Here is an 18,952-nt window from a genome sequence, read left to right as displayed (position 1 = left end):
ATGATCTCACGGTTTGTGAGTTCAAGCCCTGCGTCAGGCTCTGTGCTGACAACTCAGAGCCTGGAGCATGCTTTGGATTCTGTGTCTCCCTCTCCCTCTGCCCCTCCCCTGCTCACACTCTGACTCTCTCTGTCTTTCAATAATAAACATTTAAAAAGTTTTTGTTTTAATTCTTTTCCTTTGTAAGCAATAAAAAGGCTTTTAGTAATTCAAGTAGACCTTGCTTGCTTGCTTGCTTGGGTATTCTGATTGGACTCTAGTTCCAATCATTATGGCAGTGAAGGCAATGGTATGTGTGAAAACATATTTTGAGTCCCTTTCCTTGGGCCTTGTGAAGCACACATCAAAAAAGCAGCAAGATTGGAGGAAAGGATGTAATCTATTATGATTTCTCATCATCCAGAACTTACTTTGTCCACAGGGAAAGAATACTCTAATAGGCCCTATAAAGGCTTCTTTTGGTTAGTTGTGATTCCTCCCTCCAGACGTTTTAAAACTATTTGCGGAAAACACAGACACATCTAGTTTGATGTGGTTAGTTAAGAAACAAATGAGATCGATCTAGTTTGATCTAATTACTGAGGTGTCCATAGAAAACACCATTCCAGCTGGGTATGGAGTAAGCACCATTTTTCAAAAATCTTATTTCTTTATTTTGAGAGAGAGAGAGAGAGACAGAGAGTGAGCAGGGGAGAGACAGAGAGCAAGCAGGGGAGAGGCGGAGAGAGCGAGCAGGGGAGAGGCGGAGAGACAGGGAGACACACCTCTGCGGTGTCAGTGCAGAGCCCAGTGTGGGCTCACACCCATGAACTGTGAGATCTTGAGGTGAAACCAAGAGTCAGATGCTTAACTGACTAAGCCACTCAGGCACCCCTGGAGAAAGCAATATGAAAGAAAAGAATAACTGAACGTTACAAAGAGATCACAGAAAATGATTATTGCACATCATATAGGTAAATAAGAGTGTTCCTGGTTAGAAATTAATTTTTGAGTCAGTGACCCATTTACAAGTTCAAATTTAACAGTTTTGTAATGAAAACATTTTTTAAATGTGTCACTCAAGTATTATCCCTTACTTCTCAATTGAAAATGGGGTTGCTGATATTTAATCGTACTTAAACTTCAAGTCCTCACTTTGTAGGACTTCCCCAACAGAGCTGATCATCTTTTTGAAGTTGCTATTTCAGAGTAGTAGCTCCCAAACAGAGCTGCATTTGTAGTTACCTAGAAAATGTGAGAGGTCTCAGAGATACACTGAAGGGAGGCAAGAAGAGTCAAAATCATTCAAAAAGTACAGTCTGGGTTAGAAGTACTACAAGGATATTACATTGGGCGCATCCTTATCATAGGCAGTGTCTATGGCAGAAATTAATCCAATTTGAAAGTAAGTTAAAAGCTTCATCAAAAAGGGGCACCTGGGTGACTCAGTTGGTTGAGCATTGGACTCTTGATTTCAGCTCAGGTCATGATCCTAAGATCATGGGATTGAGCCCCACATTAGGCTCTATGCTGAGCATGGACCCTGCTTGGGATTCTCTCTCTCTCTCTCTCTCTCTCTCTCTCTCTGCCCCTCTCTTTTGGCCCCTCTCTCTAAAATTAAAAACAACAAAAACAACAAAAACCTTCATAATAAGACTTTTTACATTGGGGGAACATTAAAGATGCCATAAATCACAACCAAAGTACTGATAATGCCAAAATAAAATCCATTCTCTAGTTAACATAAATGCAACATTTCTATTACTATAAATGTTGGAATTTCTAATATCACTAGATTAACTTTTACTAAAGAATTTAATTTTTCTACTTATAACGAGGCTAAAAAGCAAGGGCAAGCATTTTTCTTACATACAATTTCTATGTGAATGTTCTGTAGAATTGTAATCACATTTAATATCATTGGGAATAAAGTATTGTTTGATGTCATTTTGTAATTTTCCTCAATATTTATACCAGGGGCCCATTTACAAGAATATGTCAAGTATTTCTCAGGCTGCCTGTTTTATTCCTCTTTAAAAATACTACATAAGTTTTTTAATCAAAACTTTATGGACATTTAAATTTAGTATAAAAATAGTTACTGAGACTTTTGTTTTCATCCTCAATTCTCAGGATATACTAAATTAAAACCAGATATTCATGTTGAGGTACCACCAAGGACTCCTTTATCTCAGCCATTGCTTCTCAGCCAGAGGTAGGCTTCTGTCCCACACCTGCCCAGGAAAACCACAGTCCATGACTGTCCAGCTCTCTTGGAATGAAAGGCACAGTGTGGAACTTCCAGGAAGAATGCACATATGGTGACTGGATAATGTGCTCACAGGTGGGCAAGTAAGGCTGTCCTCTCTGTCACTCGTTATCATGAGTTTTCCAATCCCCGCCAGGGTCAGCTGCCCTACCTCAACTTCCCCATGTTGTGTGAGTCATTGCTTTGCTTATAAAGATAAAACCAATAGTAGGAACACTTATCGTCCATAGAAACACGAAATGGATGGGCTTTTCCATTATGCTTGACTCTGCAATGAAAGCTCTAGGAAGTGAGTACAACATGAACTCATTCCTTCCGCCTCAGCAGACAGATGGATAGAGACATTCCAGTTTGTTTCCAGTCTTTTGTCTTCAGCACATTTTTGGCATTTCCTTCAGGAAACTGGAGGTTGTGACCTAAGGTTTCCTTCGTGAACACACTTCTGTTTCCCACAGTTAACCTTACCCAGAAATGACATCTACTCTGTGAGGTGAGGTTTATCTTCATGTCCCAACTGTGTCCTGTGCATATGCAGTGACAGTTGAAAGCACAGATTCTGACAGCAATAACGGGACTGAAGAGCCAAATACACCCAAACCCTTCAAATGAATTCTCAGTGAAGACGACAATAACATTGAAACAATTATTACAGTAATTCTGTGGCGCTTACAAAGTGCCCTTGGTCTCATTGCCTAGTTGGGAGCAATTAATGGCCAGGGCGCCAAAGCTATCAGAGATTATTGAAAGTTTTCAGGTATGAGGGGTATACTACTCAACCTACATTCTACAACTTGCTACTCCTTGCTAGCTATGTGCTCCTACTACTGTGTGGTCCCATATTGTCCAAAAGACAGTCTGGGAGAAGCCAAGACAGTGTCTTGGAAAAAAGTGATTTAATATACTATCTCCCAGATCCATATCCCTATTTCCCCAGCATGTTGGTGGAAAGCCAAGAATGTAAAAGCTTTTGTTGATGGGCTTGAAGCGACCATTGCGTTTCACAATGTAAATTAGATTTACAACTACATTCTTGTAGATTATTTCTTTAAAAGCCCGTGTTTTAGGACAAGAATTATTGTGTAACACTTAGTTTGGCTCGAATGCAATTTAAAACTCCAATAATGGCATTTACTTGTCAGCGTGGTATTTAGAGGTTGGTGGTTTTCATCGCATTTTTTACTACTCTTCAGTGTTAACTTATTGAAGTTTCTCTTCCTGAAAAAGATAGAGTGGTTTTTTAACAAACCACATTTTTTTCACACCCTAGTTTATCAAGGTGAAATCCTTTAAAGAGTAACAGAAAATTGCCCTTAACTTTGATTCTAAAGATCCACATAGTCAAACACAATGTCTTATTTGTTTAAAAAAAAAATGCTATTCACAAAGGAATCTTTAAAAAAAATCAGTTTATTAATGTTTAAAAGTTGATAAAGCTATGTGCAAAATGATCCACAAAAGTCAGAAACCTATTAAATACTATTTTTTTAAAAAAAGACATTTCTCGGTTTAATTGCACTGAAAACCATACTAAAGAGACAGCAATATATTTTTATTTTTTGTGACATTTATACACATCTTTAATTAACTATTTAATGAACAGCTGTATTTTAAAACTTCTGGTATTCCCTATCAGTTAAAGTAATGCTTTAATGGCACAAGAGGGTTGTATTTTCTTAGGAAATACACGTTCAACGGTGTTAACACAGGTTAGAAAAGTCCAATAAAATGCTGAAACAAATACATTCAAAAATCACGGAAAGTACTTTTAACACAACAAAATACAACCATCCTGTTGGTTGAAATAATTCACACAACAACACTCTGAAATAAACGTCAACAAAAGTGCCAAAGACAGACGTTGTATTTGTTAGACAAACTCATTTAAGAAATCTCTCTTGGTTTACAAAGTCACCCCCAGTCAGTTTTCACCTTGTTTTACTTGTTTGATTCTCCTATGACACAAAGGATCCCGGTTGATAGCATCTAGATAAACTGGACTTATGCAGACTTTCAGACACAATGGATAATGATGCTGTAACATACTTCATTGTAAAGTTGTTAAAAGAAAAAAAAAAAAATCAAAGTGACTGTAACCAAATTCCAAAAACTGATCCAGCTTACGTGGAAACTTTGGCCTCAGCAAATAAAATTGCTTTACATCTCCAAACCATCTCCATTCCTCACAGTTTCCCTCCTGAACACGGCCTACCCGCTGCAGACGATCAGGAAATGGACCGTGCCACAACCCTGGCTCTGATGAACGCCAGGTCGTTCAAATATAAAGTAACAGAATTTTGAGGAGGGGTGTGAAGGGAAAGGGAGGGTAGGATATGCAGGGCATACCCAGAGACGCAGAAGTGCACACAGTCACTTGGGCTGGCAACTAAGGTGAGAGAAAACGTCTCCTCCAAGCTCTCCACAGATGCTCTCACACTGGGGCCTTAGTCTTAGAGGAGCGGCCAGATGAACCCTCCAGAAGCTTGACAATGCTAGACCTTTGGCTCAGTGCAAAATCAAAGCTCCAGGGCGGGGGTAGGAAATAGATCCCAGGCGAGGACCTGATCTCCACCCTTCCCAGTGCATTGTTCACAGGAACTAACCCACCAACACCCCGGCACCACCAGGCTGCTCTTACTCTGCCCCCTGCCCCCTCCGTCTGGCTCCCAGCAGCTCCTCCCTGGCAGCGGTGGAGGCACAGAGACTTTTTTATTTTTGTTTTCGTTTTCCAAACACTGGGTGGTGGGGTGACCATGCAAGAACTCTCCCCATGGGTCGGGCAGCTTTCAGTTTTAGGAAGAAGAGTTGACATTTCCAGAGGACATAATGGTCTCTGGGTTGTCCCCATCGTCCTTCTGGGGGTGGGAGGAGTTGTCCGACTTACTGCGGCTGAATTCCATGCCGGCGATGATGGGTCGCTTGAATTTGCCGGCGGAGTCTCCGCTGGGGCACTTGCAGCAGGACAGGATCCGGATGAAGGCCCGGCGCATCTCCTTGTTGGTCAGAGTGTAAATGATGGGGTTGGTGCCGGAGTTGAGCACGGCCAGCACCAGGAAGTACTCCGCTCTGAAGAGGATGTCGCAGGTCTTCACCTTGCAGCCCACGTCCAGCAGGAGCAGGATGAAGAGGGGCGCCCAGCAGGCGATGAAGACGCTCAGGACGATAATCACGGTCTTGAGGAGCGCCAGCGACTTCTCAGAGCTGCGGCTGGCCTTGGAGATGTTCTTGCGGAAGGTCAGCCGGCGGCTCCGAGTCCTGACCAAGGAGTAGATCCTGCAGTACAGGATGACGATGGCGAGCAGGAGCAGGGTGAAGACGGTGGTGCAGAAGAGGATATAGTGCTTGTGGTAGAGCGGCAGGACAGTGGAGCAGCTGGCCAGCATGTTGATGCAGTTCCAGCCCATGATGGGGAAGCCACCCAGGATGAGGGAGATGACCCAGCAGGCACTGATGAGCAGGAAGGAGCGGAAGCTGTTGCTCCCGTTGTGGAGTTTCATCTTCAGCATTGTGATATAGCGCTCGATGGCGATGGCTAGGAGGCTGAACACCGAGGCAGACAAGGCCACAAACATACTCCCTTCCCGCAGAAACCACTGGGCGGGGGTGAGCTTGTAGGTGGTGGCGCCAGACAAGAGCAGGTTGGCCGTGTAGGCCACTCCCGCCAACAGGTCTGAGAGGGCCAGGTTGCCGATAAAATAGTACATGGGTCGGTGGAACTTCTTGGTTTTCCAAATGGTCAGCAAGACAAAGATGTTCTCTAGGATGATAAAGCAGCAGATGAGAATGAACACCACGGAGCTCAGTTTAATGCCGTTCTCGTCCGCGCTGACATTCAGTTTTCCCGTGTAGTTGTAATGCCGGACGATAATGTCGTAGTTGACATAGTCAGACACAGAACTGCGGTGGGTCTTCACCAGCGGGACGCTGGTGGACCCCATGGTGCGCAGGGTCTCCAGGAACCCGGGGGTGGAGCTTCTCCTGAAGAACGCTAGAGGGCGACGCCGAGAGAGCCTTCACTTGCCGCGGTGGGGGGGTGGTTCCGTCAGGGAGATCCAGGCTTTTTGTGTAGCTTTTCCTTGGCTGGAGAGGGCCTCGGGAACAGCAGCTTTAAACAAGTCACAAAGAGGAGAGAGTCAGGGAAAAAGCCACAGCACACTGGCATAATTCATTCTAGCTAAGGCAGTGCTCCAGTTTTGTCATGGATTTGTTTTAAGTAAACTTGGGGAAAGCGCAAGGAGAAGGATTTCAGAAAAAGAAAATCAAATTCTTATTTCTTGCAAAAAAAAAAAAAAAAAAAAAAAAAAAGAAAGAAAGAAAGAAAGAAAGAAAAAAGGGGGAGTAGGGTGGGTAAGGGAAGGGAGAAAAAATATTTTACCCAAACTGAAAACTCCCAACTCGACAAGACGAAAACTCTCCCTGTGTCACATCCAAGTGGAAATGGGAAAACTAGAGAAGCAAGTCCCATTTAACACCCCTTCGGCTCCCTCACGCCCCCACCTCGATCCCCCTCCAGGTTTCCAGCTTGGAGGTGCTCTGGAGCATTCGCCCTCTCAGCAGCGGGTTCACTACCAGCTCTTAGTCTCTCCTCGGAAGAGACCCAACCGCCAATATGAGGGTGGAGACGCACAGCACCACCCAGCTAAAAGAACAGAGAACCACCTCCTAATTGCCATGCAAGACATTAGATTCGCACGAAAATCACTTGACAGAGTAAGTCATTCTTTGGGCTCTATTAATAACTCTCTAGGAACAGGTGTGCTTTGGGTCCGAGGGCGCCGCATGGTGTGGGCAGCCAAGCCCGCCCCAGCCTTGCGGTAAACAGGAAAGCTTAACGCCTCTGTGAAGCAACTGCCTTTTCTTTCTTCTGCTGCTTCTTCTTCTTCTTCTTCTTTTTTTTTTTTCTTGTAAGCTAATGCAAGAAAATCTAAAGGTTCAGTGAAAATCATTCATAAGAGATTGCAATAAATCCCAGGAGTTTCGCACATTCATTGATTGCATAAGGAGTATGTTTAGTTACTGTGGGTTTGGCCAACACACACACACGAGATAAGTTATACTACTAACGATAACAATACATGCCACTACATTCCTAATTCCAAGTGCAAATCTACTGTCCAGAAGCCTGAACGTACGTCTGGTGCATTGCTAAACGTGAGGCGGTAGTTTTACTTACTGCCCTCCCCCAACATGTTGCCTCGTCTCACAGAACTAGAAAGTGTGGAGAGAATGAAACATGGCACTGGTTCGCAGAAGTCTACTCGTAACTCGTTGAAATGTTTCAAAGTAACGCCACAATGTGATAGAAGGGGCGTAACAGAGAGCAGTTCCTGGGACAGCCGACGGTGCTCGTACCCAGAAACTCGGCATTTCTCCCATCTAATTCCACACCCTCCTCGCCGGCAGTGCAAGTTTAAGCCCTTACCCCCACCCCCACCTCCCATATTCTTTGTCTATAAGATTTCCAAAACTAAGCCCCTTCCCCCACCCCTCTGCGACCAACCGCAGTTTCCACTCTCCCCCACCTCTAGTCGGTTTTGCAACCGGACTGAACCCTTTTCCAAACTTCATTAAATCACAAGTGCCCCAAGAACAATCCGATGGACTGGGCTTAGTAGCCCAGGGATGAATGTTTCTAGCGTCCAGAGATGGATGTTTTAAAAGTTTCCGTTTTGCTTCGTTCCGGCTTAAAAATTCGTTTCTAACACTGAACACTTCCTGCAGCGGGGGTCCCCCGCACCCCCGGCCCACGCTGGCACCGCGCTCAGTCCCCTACCTCGCTCAGGCAGGACGAAGTTGCGTTGGGAGAGCTCTGGGTCTCCACTGCGCGCTCGGCATCTTGCTGCCGCCCACGACTGACCGCTACGCTCTTGAAACTTACTCGAGTCGGGGTCCCCTCCCTCCGCAGCCGCACACTCCAATGGCCAGCCCTGCTCTCCGCGGCCCGCGCCGGCCCGCTAGCTGAAGTCACCGAGCGCCCCGCTGAGGCCGTGTGGCTTCCCTAGGAAGAGGCGGGGAGGGGTTAATATCTCAACCCTCACGCCCTCCGCCTGCGGCTGCGGGCCTCCGGATCTCGGCTTCGGAGACTCACTGTCCAGGAAAGATCTGGGGCAGAAGCAAGCGCAAGTGCGCGCGCACACGCGCGCACACACACACACACACACACACACACACACACACGTGCACACACCCTCCTCCCCCCCCCCCCCCCAGGCAACCGAATTAAAAAAAAAAAAAAAAAAAAAAGGAAAAGAAAACAGAGAAGGGACGGAGGCTGGTGCCCCCTGGACTCTGATGCATAAATCACAGCCCTCGCCCGGCTGTCCACCGCTCCCAGACACTGTTCTCCCGAGTCTTAGAAAAGAGAGGACGTGGGGAGCCTTTGGAAACTTTTCTCCCGAAAAGTCTCAGGGGGCAGAGGACGGCCCGGCGTCTCGCAGCGCACCTCGCTGTTTCCCTACCCCCGCAAGCTCTCGATTGGATCGGAGTCCCGAGATCGTGGCGGGGCGCCCCGGGGCCGCTTCTGTGCAGACAGGGAAAGGAGGAGCCGACACCCCGCGAGTCCCGGCCGCCCACCGGGGACGAGAGGCTGGCAAGGGGCTGCCACAGACGCGGAGGAGATATGCAGCAGCCTAGAAGGGAGAATGGTCCCGGAGGTTCCTCTGCTTCTCCCTACCCCCGTCCCACTGCAGCCCCGAAACTTGTGGTCTGAGGGGCAGAAAGTGGTTTTCCCCGGGGCTCGGTGACGAATGGGCTAACGCGGGGCGAGAAGTAGGGCTGGCTTTCCCCTCACTCAACTGGGCGCAAACCCAAGCCGTGTGTCCCAGATTCTGAGACCTTTGGGGAGGTGGTCAGCTGCTGGGGCCTGACAGATTTAAAAGCTTGGGCAGCACAAGAATTTCCAAAAGGGAAGAGCCGCAGGACCCAGCCAGCCTAGTCTGAGGCCGGTGACCTTCTCTCCCTTTCTACTCGGGAGGATTCAGAGGCCCCCACACCTCATGCTCCCAACACGCCCACTCTCTTCTTCCACTTTGATGCTACTTCAGAAGGTGAGACATAGAGGCGGCCTTGGTCAGCTCCGCCTAAGTGACAAGCTCAGAGCACTTCTGCCCTGCTCTGCTGCTAGATTTCCACCCAGTTCCTGGTCGCTCTGGCTTCCCATCCTGGCAGATGTGAACGCAAAACTTCTCCGTGTGCAGTTTCAATTGACAGACACACCCTGTACCTGAATGACTCAGAAGGAGGTTGAATGAATAAACAACAGACCCTGACTTCTGGGATCTTATGATTTTGCAAAAGAAGAAATCTAACGACAGTTAAAATCAAGTTCACAGCTGCCTTCAAGTCTTCAGCAACCGAGTTGCACGGAGCACATCGCCACAAAACAACAGCACATGCATACAACGTGGAAATGCAGAGGAGTGTCCTCTAGACTCTAGAATAGGCTCTGGATGGGTTTGGGGACTTCCTTTATTTAAAAGGAGGGATATGCTGAGTCTGCCCTGCACAACATAAGGTGTGGAGTTGGCAAAAAAAACAAAAACAAAAACAAAAACAAAAACAAAAACAAAAAAAACCCATCCACTAAATTATGAGTTCTTTGAAGGGGAAGGAATTAAAGTGACTTGCATACCCAAACTCTATCACGATCGATTATCTAATTTGAACAAGCATTGTTGGTCATTTTATTGATGAGAGAAATGTCACTAAGACAGCTTACACTAGGCATCCCAGAACTGAGTTCCAAAATTTAATGAGTGCAAATGCATGTCTCCCAGTTCAAACACCTGCAGTCAATACACACACAGTGAAGGGATTGAAGGGAAACAAACCTCTGGTTTTAAAATTTTTATTTTTTATTAAAAAATTTTTTATTTTTTATTAAAAAAATGTTTTAATGTTTACTTATTTTTGAGAGAGAGAGACAGAACACAAATGGAAGAGGGGCCAAGAGAGGGAGAGGGAGACACAGAATCCAAAACAGGCTCCAAGCTCTGAGCTGTCAGTACACAGCCTGATGCTGGGCTCGAACTCTGGAATGGTGAGATCATGACCTAGGCTGAAGTCAGACACCTAACTGACTGAGCCACCCAGCTACCTGGTAGTTTAAAAAATTTTAAACTGTGGTTTTAAACTGTGCCTGGGTAGCTCAGTCCATTAAGCGACCAACTCTTGATTTCGACTCAGGTCATGATGCCACGGTTTATGAGATTGAGTCCCCCCTGGCACCTGTTTAGGATCCTTTCTCTCTCTCTGCTCCTTCCCTGTTCTCTCTCCCTCAAAATAAATAAATAAGTTTAAAAAAAGAAAAGAAAAGAAAAATTTTAAATTGTACTAATCTCTTGGCTATATATGTATAAAATGTATACAAAGATATGCTAGTGAATGTCCTTTTAAAACCACTTATTTCCTAACCATGCAAGTCTGTGAAACATATATAAAAGTATGCTAGTAAATGTTTTTTCCCAGAAGAAAGTATTTTTTTTTGCTGAAATGCTTTGTTAAATTAAATTTATTTTTATTAAATTATTAAATGTTACATTATTTATTAAAATAAATTTATTTTTCTTTTTACCACTTTTTAAATTATAAAGACTTTTTAAAAGAGTAGTTTTAGGGTCACAGCAAAATTGAGTGGAAAGTGCAGGCATTTCCCAAAGCCCCCATACCCCACACATGCATGGCGTTTCCCATCATCAACATCCCCACCAGAATGAGACATTTGTTACACTTGATGGGCCTACAGTGATACATCATAATCATCCATTGTCCATAGTTTCTACCATGGCTCATTCTTGATGTTGTACATTCTGTGGGGTTGGACAAATGTATAATGACATGTATCCATGATTACGGTATCATGCATAATATTTTTACTGCCCTAAAAATCCTCTGTGCTCTGCCTATTTATGCCTCCCCTCCCCCATGAATGTCCTTTTTAAAAACTACTGATTTCCTTACTACATATTTCCTGACATAGTGTATACAAATGTATAATAATGAATAATAAGTTTAATAATGAATATTAAAACATCTCATTATCCACCTATAACATCTAATATAAGGTTGTACATTTGGGTACCAGATTCTAAGTATTATACATACTAACTCATCCTTCTGATGACCCTACAAGTTAGGAATAATTATTACCCTAACTTTACAAAGAAGGAAACTGAGTCGCAGGTGAATTATGTTAAGTAACTTGGTTAACGTGGGCTGTGACCATAGATGGGCCGTAGCCTCTTAACCACTAGTACAAACCACCACAATAAACCTCAAACGTGTCAGAGAATTACGTAGGAGAACAGTCTTTTTCTTGTGAATATTGCTGGTGAGGACAACATTCATTTGGTATTAATGCAGTGTTTTAAAGAGCTCAAGTCCTTTTCAGACGATTACTTAGTAATCTCCATCCTTAGTGCACACCTATTAGATATAAAATGCAGATGACCACTCAGGCAAAATTAGAAAGCAGGGCAAAACAATTTGCAGCAATGGCTTCCCTGCCAGTTCCAAGTCTCTGGTTCCCACACATATCTCTTCCCATTACTCTCAGGAGAGGCCCTAAGAATTGCATCCCCAAGCTATCTCCTGGCTCTCAGCCCAGCTGCCTTTCCGCTGCTGCCTGGAAGGCCAGCCCAATGTTTCACCTCACTTCTCCTGGCAATGAGGTTACCATCTGATGCCCAACTCACACTGAGGTTGCTCCATTCCACATTTCTTATTTCAAAGCAACGTTGCTGTTCTTTATGCATGCTCTACTATCTCTCTTTAAGGGTTGCCAGAGAAAATACCATGTAATTTATGGGACTTATACCAAAAAAACTATGTGTCATTAATCTGCAATTCAAATTTAACTGCGTGAGCTGTATTTTTATTTGCTAAGGCTGGCAACTCTACTCTCTTTCCTAAATGCTCCAGGTACTTTCCAACTCCTCCCCTCCACCTCAATCCCCTGTAAAGATCCAACCCTCCCCTTCCTCCCTCGTCTAGTCTTAGGAGAATAACTAGCCTCCTACTTTCATGGAAAAAACAGTACCACCGCATTAATTTCTCTCTTCCGAGTTCCACCTTAATAGCAGCAACTTCACCCACCCTTACTTCCTGCCCACAGCTTTACTCCTTCCCAAGACAAACCCTTGCCTCTATCACTGTGCTACTCCCCCCAGACTTCTTAAGACTTGACTCAGTGATTCCTCTCGCTCTTGTACTTTCCATTCTTGGTCTCTGATGGCCCTTTATCTTCAACTTACATTAATATTTATGTGTTTCCTCTACCAATAACTCATGATTTCCCCTCATACTAACTAGGATCCAGTATAAATCTCTCTTCACTTGTTTGCCACCATTCAAAACTGTAATGGAACATGACAGACTTGGGTTTAGCCTTCATACTGCCTGTTTCCAGCTGTGTAACTTTGGGAAAGTTCCTTTAATCTCATGGAATCTCAGTTTCCTAATCTCTTTCTCTTTCTCCACAATATTCCAAAATTATACAATGGTGTATCTTGATTTTCCAAGTTCTCTCCTGGACACACAATGGGCCCTTTTTTTTTTTTTTTTTTTTTAACGTTTATTTATTTTTGAGACAGAGAGAGACAGAGCATGAACGGGGGAGGGGCAGAGAGAGGGGGAAACACAGAATCGGAAGCAGGCTCCAGGTTCTGAGCCATCAGCCCAGAGCCCGACGTGGGGCTCGAACTCACAGACCGCGAGATCGTGACCTGAGCTGAAGTCAGAGGCTTAACCGACTGAGCCACCCAGGTGCCCCCACAATGGGCCCTTTATAGTCTGAGAAATTATTTGTCCGATAACTTCATCTTCTCTGTTTTCTCTATTCTCACTTTCTGGAACTCTTACTATTCAGATTATGAACCTCCTGGGTGGTTCATAATCTGAATATATATATATATAATATATATATATATATATATATATATATATATATATAAATTTCATCATATTTATTTTCCATTTCTTATATCTTTATCTTTTCTCTGATTTCTGGGAGATTTGTCCTCAACTTTATCTTTCTTTTTTTTAATTTTTATAAGTGTTTATTTATTTTTTGAGAGAGACAGAACATGAGTGGGAAAGGGGAAGAGAGAAAGGGAGACACAGAATTCGTAGCCGACTCCAGTCTCTGAGCTGTCAGTCAGCACAGAGCCAGATGCAGGGCTGGAACTCATGAACCTCAAGACCATGCATGACCTGAGCTGAAGTTGGATGCTGAACCGACTGAACCACCAGGCACCCTTCAACTTTATCTTTTAAATCTTCCGTTAATATTTCTTTTTGTGTTATCAGACTTTTGATTCTAAATGCTCTTTTTTTCAAAACCCTGAATATTTCATTTTTACAGAAATCTGTTTTTTTTTTATTTTTTAAAGTTTATTTATTTATTTTGAAAGAAAGAGAGAGGGAGAGAGGCAGAGAGAGGATCCCAAGCAGGCTCCACACTCTCAGCACAGAGCCTGACATGGGGCTCAAACTCACAAACTGCGAGATCATGACTTGAGCCAAAATCAAGAGTCGGACGCTTAACTGACTGAGCCACCCAAGTGCCCCCAAACTCTGTTTCTGTTTCAGGGATCCCATATCTTTACTTACCTCTAAATATGTTAGAATATTATTGTTGTTGTCAAGATTTTCTCCTTTTTTTTTTTTTAATTGTCTCATTTTCCTCTTTGGGTTCTTGGTGCTAGCAGCTTTCTCAATTGTCAGGTGATCTCTGGCTACCCATTCCTATTTCAGAGGGAGGCACTGGAAACTATTTAAAACTCTGTGGGAAGGCTTGCCAATGGAGGGTGCTAGGTAATCAGGTTGTGTTCTTTTGCTGGAGGACCCCAACAGGACTCTCCATTCCTGGACTGGTCAACTTTGTCAAAGAGGAATTCTAAAATCTCTTGTCTGCCTTCTAATATTTTCCCCAGTGAATCAAGGGAGGCAGGGGAGCAAAGAAGGGAGAATTTTATGATTCAGTATTTCAATTTGAACTGAATCACAGTGATGGGGATCTCCATACACATGCTCTCTGCCCTGACAGGTGCCCTTGGGTCCAAACATCCTCTGATTTAGCCCATTTAGAAAATAAACCTCCAGGCTTCTGCCTGAATGGTGGTATTGGTACTTGTCCTATTAGATACGTTGGAGGCAGAGGGCTGTAGATTGGCTGCTAATCATCATCTGTAAAAGATAATTTTACTCAAAAACCAGGAAAGAAAAAGAGTGGAAAGTAAGATATTGACAACAATGAGTACAGCAGTGTTATAGAGAAGTGGGGGGTGGTGTGTGAAGCATTTCCTCTCTCCTAGGGCCTATGTTTCACCTTCAGGCCTCTTGTTTTCAGATTGGCATTTACCACCATGTTTAGAAATACCTGGAGTTTCCATTTCCTAATCCTATTTGTGGATCTTTAGTGGGACATTTGCTTGCTTCTAGATCCCCCTGCTTCTAGCTTGGGTTTCAACTTTCTCTTGTCTGACAAGCCATTTAGACACATCAGTTTGTTTTCCAAAATTTCATTGCTATTTTAGAGGCAAATTAGCCTTGAAGCTAAGTGTTGCTTAGAGTTTCGTTTCCAAGGTCCTGGAAGGTGTCTTAGCAATATGTCCACATGATTATATAAATATTAAAAGTGAGGTGTTTTAGCTGTGATTGGCTAAGCTTTCTGTCTCTTTCAATTAGGAAGTCTCCACTATTTCATTTCCCTGTGTGTAGGGGTGGTTTGGGAGTCACTGTGGGCATTTTGGGATCTGACTAAGGGGAAGCTGAGTTTGGGCTACATTTAGATTGAGTTTAGAAGGATATGTGAGTGAGATTCCAGTTGCATCCATATTATTACCAGCCATCCTAGTGTAGAAATGACTTCTGAGGCTATTTTTACTGCCCTCCATGGCTACTCATGCTGTCATGATATAAACATGCAGGACCAGTGTCACATGACTCTGAGCCAGAAGCTAGTCTGGGGAAAGTTATTCCAGGGATGTCATGTGTAAATTGTAATTGAGGAATCTGATTCTCATTGACTCTCATAGTTGAAACAATTTCTCCCAGCACATATTTGATAACTCAATATATATCATTATTAAACATGTCATACATATTTTCTGCTATTTTTAAGTTTTTTTCTTCTTTTAGAGAAAGAGAGAGAGAGAGAGAGAGCTTTCATGAACAGGGGGAAGGACAGAGGGAGAGAGAGAGAGAGAGAGGGAGAATCCTAAGTAGGCCCCACGCTCAGCAAGGAGCCTGATTTGGGGCTTGATTCTATGACCCTGGGATCATGACCTGAGCTGAAATCAAGAGTCAGACACTCAACCAACTGAGCCACCCAGGTGCCCCCCCCCCCTTTTATCTATTTTTGATGGAATTCACACAAAAAAAGATTGATCAGAATTTGTGTATATGTCTGGTATTTGTAGGGTGTAACTATTGAAGTTTGGAAATAAATTTAGGGTAATTTCAATAAAGTACATGAGAAATTACAGACTCCTCATCTGGATATACATGTAAAGGATACTTTATTTTGCTATCTATAAGTTATGTAATAAAGGATTGAGAGTAAATCCACACTAAAAATTATTGAGATATGAAATAAAAACAATAAAAATGAGCAGCTAAATCAATAGGAATTATTCTGGTGCTAATAAGCAAATTGTATCAAAAAAACTTTCAGCTCATACCAAGGATACAATAGGATAAGTACCATTATTCCCATTCCATGATTAAAAGAAAGGTACATGTTTCACATAGAAGCAATGAATATGTTCTTGGAGTGTTGATAATCCATAGAATGAAGAGGAATGAATCATAAGGACCAGAAAAAGATACATTTCCAGCTGATTTGACATACAAAAATACTGACACAGAGAAAGACACTATCAAACTCAAAATATGTCACAATGATGTAAAGACACCAATAACAAAATGGTTAATGATAATCTCAATTCAAATGTATTTATAATTAGAGCATAAGAAAACTAAGAATGTTTTTAAGTTCTACAGGTTATATATGAAAAAAAAAGTCCTAGCAATTTTCCTAAATTTGGCAACAGTCCTGAAATAAATCTCACATGTTACCAATAATCAATTTTGAAGCTGAAAGTTTTCCCACTTCTTTTTAATTTTTTTTAATCTTTATTTTTTAGAGAGAGAGAGAGAGCATGAGCAGGGGAGGAACACAGAGAGAAGAAGACACAGAATCCAAAGCAGGCTCCAGGCTTTGAGCTGTCAGCACAGAACCCAACACGGGACTCGAACCCACGAACCATGAGGTCATCGAAGTCAGATGTTTAACCAACTGAGCCACCCAGGCACCCCTGAAAGAAAGTTTTCAAAACCAATAGTAAATTTTTTTGATTAAAGGTACTAGAGGGAAGACCTAATTTGTTCACTCTAAAGAAAATGATATTTTAACATTTTATTCCGTGAAGAAGAGATCAAAGGGTAGATAGCCAAAGATGTAGGAAAAAAAGAATTATAAAATGTTTAAGGCAGTTAATAAAAACACTGTTATTTGGCAGAGGGGGGGGCACCTAGGTAGTTCAGTTGGTTAAGCGTCTGACTTTTGATTTCTGCTCAGGTCATGATCTCACATTTCATGGGATTGAGCCCTGCAATCGGCTCTGTGCTGACAGAGTGGAGTCTTCTCCGGATTCTCTCCCTCTCTGCCTCCCCCACTCACACACTTGTACTTTTTCTCTCTCAAAATAAATAAATGAGCTAAAAAAAAAACCTTGTTTTTTATTATTTATTATTTTTTCGTTACATTTTTAGTGTTTATTTTTGAAGGAGAGACAGAGCATGAGTGGACGAGGAGCAGAAAGAGAGGGAGACACAGAATCCGAAGCAGGCTCCAGGTTTTGAGCTGTTAGCACAGAGCCCAATGTGGGGCTCGAACTCAAGAACCACGAGACCATGACCTGAGTAGAAGTTGGATGCTTACCTGACTGGGTCACCCAGGCCCCCCAATACTGTTATTTTTATAATTTCATGATGTTTGTTAGATTTTTTTGTAAAGTTTATTTATTTATTTTGAGAGAGAGGGAGCATGAGCAGGGGAAGAGCAGAGAGAGAGAGAGAGAGAGAGAGAGAGAGAGAGAATCCCAAGCAGGCTCTGCACTGCCTACATAGAGCCCAATGTGTGGCTTGAACTCAAGAACTGTGAGATCATGACCTGAGCTGAAACCAAGAGTCAGACGATTAGCCAACGGAGCCACCCAGGTGCCCCTGTTAGATTTTTAAAACTAGGACTTTGTTGTGATATCTTTTCTTCTTCCAAATTCATTTTCATACCCAATTTTGTATTTTTTTCTAAATGGGGGCCTGCTGTCTTCAATTGTATAAGCTCCTATCTAGTTCTCATTTCTTCTTCCATTTTCTTTGTTCTTGTAAGTCGATTTATTGCTTTCAGTGGGATTGGGAAGGGAAGAAAACATTTGCAAATCTCCATATTTTGACAGAAATTTCCACTCATGATTTTTAAAATAGCAGTTTTTATTTAAATCACCTATGTATACAGTTTTTAAGTGAAATATTTCCGTAGAAGTTATTAAGTAAAAAATTATTTCTCCTCTGAATTTTGCTCCCCAATGGCAACTACTTTTACCTCTTTCACTTTTCCTTTGCATATTTGTCTCTACGTTTTCTAATAATATGCTTATTTTGACTTTTAGCCTATTTTCAAGTTTAAGTATTATGTGTTGAATTTGTCCTTTGGAAATTAGGATTTAGCTCCCTTAAGTACACTGCACCCCCCACAGTTTCCTACCTTCCAAATAGAGATTACATTTAATTTTTTAATGACTATGCAGATTTTACTCACAGTTTAGCCATGTATGGACAGATTGACTTGCATGTAAATCTTCTGGTTTTCCCTAGACTTAACTATTGTCTTTTTCTTGGTTTTCTCAGCCTCCAATGTACTTATCACTCAGGGCATTCAAACATGTCAGAAAATGAATCTTATTTATGGGGACATCACTCCTGAGTCTTCTGTCCTCTCTAATCCTAATTACAGCACAGTTGTCATTCTAGGGGGTAGGGGTTCCCTTAATTTCTTTCCTGTTCAGAGCCTCAATTCCTGGCTCTCCTTCATTCTCTGTTTATGTCTTCATATTGATGGAGCTTCTAGGAGTTTCCTGGCCAAGGGCCATGGAAGATAAATTCTTTGAGAAGTTGAGTATAGGGGCGCCTGGGTGGCTCAGTCAGTTAAGCATCCGACTCTTGATTTCAGTTCAGGTCATGATCTCATGGTTCGTGAGATCGAGCACCATGCAGGGCTCTGTGCTGACAGAGCGGGGCCTGGTTGGGATTCTTTCTCTCCCTCTCTCTCTGCCCCTCCCGTTCATGCTCTCTCTGTCTCAAAAATAAATAAATAAACATTTTAAAAAGTTGAATATATACAAATGTCTTCATCCTGTCTTAACTCTTTAGTCATAGCTTGGCTGAGTATAGAAATCTAGGTTGAAAGTGATCTTCCTTGCTCCTCACTGAGGCACTGTTCCTTGTCTGCTGGCATCCAGCTCTGCTAAGGACTTGTGATGTCATTCTCCTTCTCCATCCTTTGTGTATAAGCTGTTTTTTTTACTTTTTTGTGTCCTACTCCATGTGCCCTTCTTACAGAATAACAACTTACACTCCTCCATCAAGGGTGGGGACTATGTTGCCTCTAGTTGAACCCAGTGGAACTTTGTAATCAGAATGATGTAC

General features: G+C 42.8%; 1 protein-coding gene across 4 annotated transcripts; it reads right to left on the bottom strand.

The window, feature by feature from the left end:
- Positions 1-3,893: 3,893 nt before the first annotated feature.
- S1PR1 (sphingosine-1-phosphate receptor 1) lies at positions 3,894-8,349 on the bottom strand. 4 transcript variants are annotated; one of them, XM_007093620.3, is made up of 2 exons: positions 8,019-8,349; positions 3,894-6,350 (listed from the first exon to the last, which is right to left on the bottom strand). In XM_007093620.3, the coding sequence occupies exon 2, from the start codon at positions 6,181-6,183 to the stop codon at positions 5,038-5,040; it is 1,146 nt and encodes a 381-aa protein (XP_007093682.1). In that variant the 5' UTR covers positions 6,184-6,350; positions 8,019-8,349; the 3' UTR covers positions 3,894-5,037. The 4 variants fall into 4 exon arrangements, with proteins under 4 accessions (XP_007093682.1, XP_042853960.1, XP_007093684.1 ...); XM_042998026.1 differs by having other exon boundaries at positions 8,124-8,349; XM_007093622.3 differs by lacking the exon at positions 8,019-8,349 and adding an exon at positions 6,743-7,671.
- Positions 8,350-18,952: the final 10,603 nt, after the last annotated feature.

Source organism: Panthera tigris, chromosome C1, assembly GCF_018350195.1.
Source record: "Panthera tigris isolate Pti1 chromosome C1, P.tigris_Pti1_mat1.1, whole genome shotgun sequence".
NCBI lineage: Eukaryota > Metazoa > Chordata > Mammalia > Carnivora > Felidae > Panthera > Panthera tigris.
The sequence above is the reverse complement of the archived record's forward strand: the minus strand, read 5'-3'. Positions and strand labels throughout refer to the sequence as shown.

Bases quoted from the DNA above. Each gene is read 5' to 3' on its own strand.
- S1PR1 (XM_007093620.3), bottom strand. From the start codon at position 6,183: ATGGGGTCCACCAGCGTCCCGCTGGTGAAGACCCACCGCAGTTCTGTG.